Source organism: Pundamilia nyererei, unplaced genomic scaffold (genome assembly GCF_000239375.1).
Source record: "Pundamilia nyererei isolate P.nyererei 1_Seehausen unplaced genomic scaffold, PunNye1.0 scaffold00071, whole genome shotgun sequence".
NCBI lineage: Eukaryota > Metazoa > Chordata > Actinopteri > Cichliformes > Cichlidae > Pundamilia > Pundamilia nyererei.
Genome location: NW_005187472.1, coordinates 1523675 through 1528529, shown reverse-complemented (window position 1 = coordinate 1528529; position 4855 = coordinate 1523675). Strand labels below are relative to the sequence as shown.

Here is a 4855-nt window from a genome sequence, read left to right as displayed (position 1 = left end):
AAATTCTTACATTTAAAAGCACAGCATTGCACAGATTTAAAATACTTTAGTCCCAGATTTGTAGTATAATCGGACCTAACTAATGGTTTTGATGCAAAAAAAAAAAAAAGGAAAAAGTCTACTACAAAACTGTATTTTGTTTCAGCAGTGCTTCTTTTAACCTAGAGAGCCTGCAACATTTATTGACTCCATTTCTTCACTGAGGCCCAACATTGACGGGTTTTGCTGTTTTGGCTCCATCATGAACATCCCACACATCCGGTCTCATGAAACCAGCCCACACAGCCCCACGTATGCACTGTTAAAAATAAGCCTTCCAAAACAGAGGGTGGAGGATGGAGGAAGGAGGAATATAATATCGACTCATACTTTTTGCAAATGTAGACTGTTCCTGTAATAAAGTCTTTGTATTTATTCAGTTATATGTCACTATGCTTTACATATATTGTATCCTTAACAGCAGTTGGCTTCATATTGTAATTTGTAGCACAGTTATGGAAGTAGACATGAGCTACACTTATTTTTGCACTCCATACTTCATTTTGTTACGATTAGTCTTAATTGTGGGAGACTTTTTTTTTTTTTACCACATGTTGCACAAAGCATCACTTTAGGAAGTGAAGGTCCATGCTTAAATGCTCAGAATTAACAGAAAGAAATTGTAAGTGATAATAAAAAAATAAATGCTAAAAGAGGATTTTTTTTTTTTAAGCAAAAGCTTGTATGGCCACAGAAATACTCTCTCTCCGAGCATCAGGGGGCTTTAATTAACAGAAGCCTGCAGTCGATTCCCCTTCAACGCCGACCCTGCCCCTGGCTTTTCCTGCTTTCCCAGAGCAGAGCAATCATTGACTGTTTAGGGCCCCTCTAGAAACAGAAAAACAGGGCATTGGATTTGTAGGGAGTGATGCTTAGAACATGGAATGGCCATGTATATCATTAGTGTCTGCTCCCCTGTTACACTTTGGTAATTTGCCCTTCAAGTACACAGACAGGTCTTAATCCGTGATGTGATTGGGACAAGTTTGCAACAAGTCACTTATTAAACCACGTGTAGATGGTGTAGAGTGAACACCTCAGCAGGTCATTCATAAAACACACAGTTTTTTGGATGCAGACACAGTCGGTTTATTTCAACAATGACATGAGCAGCACAAATAAACAGGTACTCTGATAAGAGTATGTAATCTAATATAAAAAAGGACTGAAAAAGGACCATGAAAATCTGATAGCTCAGGTAGAGTGGGGGATTTATCAAGACAAGAATTGTTTTATTATAAACAAGTCTGCCTTATAACCCTGAAATCTGGTTAACAGATGTAGGGACATATAGAAGAAGAAGAACAAAACTTTATTTACTGTCAGATCAAATTGCATACTAACATCCTAATAACTAAGTTAATGCTGATGTGCCACATGCATTAATGAGGGCACGGCTTACATTTTTCCCTGCATGCTGTGAGAAACTGCAGGTATTTATTAAAGTCAAAGGAAAGAATCAGACTCACAGGAACCTGTGAGGAACAACAATTATTCTATCATGTTTGAGTTGTATTTTGATATTTCAATATGTCACTTAGATACACAAAATACACAAAAGTTAATGTTTGATGATGGCGAGCTGTGTGTGTGCAGATTGGTAAGTAAAGGCACACCGAGGTTTTTCTCTTTGTATTATGGACCGAACTCTGCAAATAGACCATATGGCCTGTATTAGACTACTGTGCTAATTGTTACATTGATGGCAGATGTAGTGTTACTTGAAAATAAAAGTATTAAGGGCCAAAATTATGAGGGGCTTCACTCTTAAAATTCAGGGTGAGGACTTGGTGAAGAGCTACGAGAGAGCCAGAGCTTTGGCACCATGCTCACAGCTTTGAGCGAGCCACCCGCACCAATTACACGCTCATTCTGCTAACAACTCCCCCCTGGCATTCCAAATAAATTAACACTCCTAGCAGCAGCTATCACCGGCATTCTAGGCTCAGTGGAGTTAGAGCTTAGAGTTGGAGGGGGGTTTTTTTGGTTGTTTTTTGGTGTTAAATGGTGGCCTAACAGCAGTAAGATGCACACTGTAATCCTTAGTACCTGTGATTAATTAAATAACTAATTAATTTAATAGTACAAAAGTTTTGTGTTAGCATAGACCAACAGAAAATCTGGCCAAACACTAGTTGTGTTGACAGCTGTAAGGTAATAAAATCAACTTGAGGTATTCTTGACAGTATTCAACAGGATTCAAAAAGATACTTCTCAACCAAAATGGGAATATGACCTCAGTAATGTTAGTCTGCCTCTTTAAATATCATTATTTAAAGCTTAAAATATCACAATCTGTGCTTCCGATGTTTAAAAGCAATGTGACACTCTTTGACGTTAATATTCAGGTTGGGACGTTTATGGGCCAGCTGTTAAATATGGTGATTAATTAAATAATACTGGGACTTAAACTCCAAGATGAGGTAGAGGAAAAAGGGGGCATAAAAAAAGGAAGAGTATAATTGCAAATGACAAGCCTGTGGTTGCTGGCATTCGTCAGATCAGTGTTTTTTGCAGCAGCACATCATACAAAGCTCGAAGTGCTGCTGTTGGTCTTGTGAGACAGCAAAAAATGGATTCTCTAATGGAAAAACAATGTATGCTTGATGGAAATGTTACAGTGCGAAGTTCACCCACTAGACTCAGATTATTGTGCAAAGCATCGTTTGGTTTTAAAGAGAATTTGCAGTTTTGATCAGACAGATCCAATCTAGCAAAAAACCCGTGCATACACACAACACACTCATGCAGGCATTCGTATAAATGCAGAGTGAGTCACAAACCCAATGGACATGGTGAATGTCCTGTTCAGCTCACATTGGTGCACCTGGTTTGGCCAATGAGACCAGGGCATCTGGGGGGGATGCAATGGTTTCCATGGAGATGCAGGGACATTAAAGGTGCAGCTTCCTCTAACAATTAACGCCGTTAAACATTATATCCTCAACGCGGAGTGCAGAAGCGGGTATTCTGTTCTTCTCATCAGATAGGTTTAATTTCAGCTGGTGTATTGTTTGTTTCTCAGTATGTATTTCTGCATCTCTCTTTGTGCTGTGTATGTGTGCTTTTTCAGTTTAATTCAGTTTAGGTGGAGATCGCAACCTTTGGCCCTTCTATACATCACATGGTTTGAAAGTGATTGCGGTGCTATGGAAACAAAAGGCATCAACTCTTGATCTCTGATCCACTCTTTCATGCCTTGCCAGCAACCCCAATAATCAATAGCGTGTGGACATTGTTAGAAAAGGGTGGTGCCTCCATTCAGCTGACAGCTGATGGTCTGTAAAAGTAGACCATCCCTTATCAATAAGTGATTTTGGATTTGCAGCTAAAGTGGATGCCAAAATCTTTTATTTAGCTCTCTGATGGTGGATCTAGCAGAAGGTTGCTGCCTCGGATGCTGCTCCAGCTTTGCATTTGGACTTAAGGCAAAAAAAGTGTATTTTTGTGACACTGAGGATCTGCACATGTGACTAACTTATATTTTTGGAGTGAAAGGAATATTGAATATTTTGATTGACAATCACACCGATTCTTTTTTGTTCCACTTTGATGCATGCAACTTATTCTTCAAAAGTTGCTACTGTGACCACCAGCTGTTTTTTCTCTCTCTCGAGAGTCGGTTAGCTTGGACTTGGGTGCTATTGCACAACCAACGCAAAGAGGCAGTTGCATCCAGACTCTTCAGGTCAGTAGACCAGTGAGAGCAACGGCATTCAAGAGTTGGATGAGCAGGGTGTCCCCTTGGAGAGAGGTGGATAGGAGGAGGTACCGACCGTGGAGATGACAGACATTGAGGGACAGGACAACCAAGGAACCAAGAAGCACCATGGACCAGAACGACGTTGCAGCACCCAGAAAGGCTTTGGAACCTCAAAGCAACACCAATTTGAACACCGCAGCTCATTTTCAATCGTGGATGGATTTGAGGATTTTGAAGAGTTTGTCTTGGATTTTGATGATTATGACTTGCTTGAGTCAATCCACAGCCAGCTGGGGTCACCCCTCGAGCCTATCCGTAAGTTGGCCGTATTTTCCATGGAGGTTCACCACTCCTGAGTAGGATTTCATCTGTTTAAATGATTGATATTTGACAGCAGTGACAGTTACGTCATGCTTCCGAAACACATCAGGGAATTCACATGGGCAAGCATTTTATTCTATTTTTACATGATTAATCAATGGAAGGGAGCTCACTTGTTTCCATTGATCGTTTAGCCTGCTGCTAGCTTCATTATTGGCAGTAGAGGCTCATTCATGGCCACACACTGAACAGTGTTGTCCACGGTATTGACTGAATTGACACAGTGCTCGACTGCTGCTGTTTCCTACTCTTCCATTGATCCAGTGGCACCTATTTGGCTTTGGGCTAATCCACAGCTAGAGCGGAAAGACATTTCATTGACAAACCATGAGTGGTTCTGCTTTTTTAATCCCTGTGTTGGCTTTGAAACATGGCGTATTAGTGCTGTCATGATGCTCCACCACATGGATGAGAAATTTTGGGATGAGCCTGAGTATAGGATATAAGTTAAAGTTAAAACCTTAATTAGAATAGAATAGAATAGAATTCAACTTTATTGTCATTGCACATGTCACAGGTATAAGGCAACGGATTGCAGTTTGCATCCATGCAGAAGTGCTTTAGCCATGATATAGATATCCATCCATCAGCTATACAGAAATGGGAACTATGCAGGTTATAAACAGTTGTAGAATTAAAAATTATTGTATTATACAGAATGATTATTTACACAGAATTATACAGTAGTGCAGTTAAGATAAGTGAGACATGTGGATAATTTCTACAAAGGCT

The 4855-nt window shown here is 40.0% G+C and overlaps 1 protein-coding gene across 2 annotated transcripts in view; it reads left to right on the top strand.

Moving 5' to 3' along the window:
• Positions 1-4855, top strand: part of slc4a3 (solute carrier family 4 member 3) — a 38408-nt gene that overhangs the window by 8899 nt on the left and 24654 nt on the right. The window contains exon 1 of one of the 2 annotated variants that reach the window (XM_013911782.1): positions 3389-4057. The exons of the other annotated variant lie outside the window; for it this stretch is intronic. Coding sequence (XP_013767236.1) covers positions 3823-4057 — 235 coding nt within the window. The 5' untranslated portion in view covers positions 3389-3822. Of the gene's footprint in view, positions 1-3388; positions 4058-4855 lie in introns of those variants that run through there. 2 annotated transcript variants of the gene reach the window in all.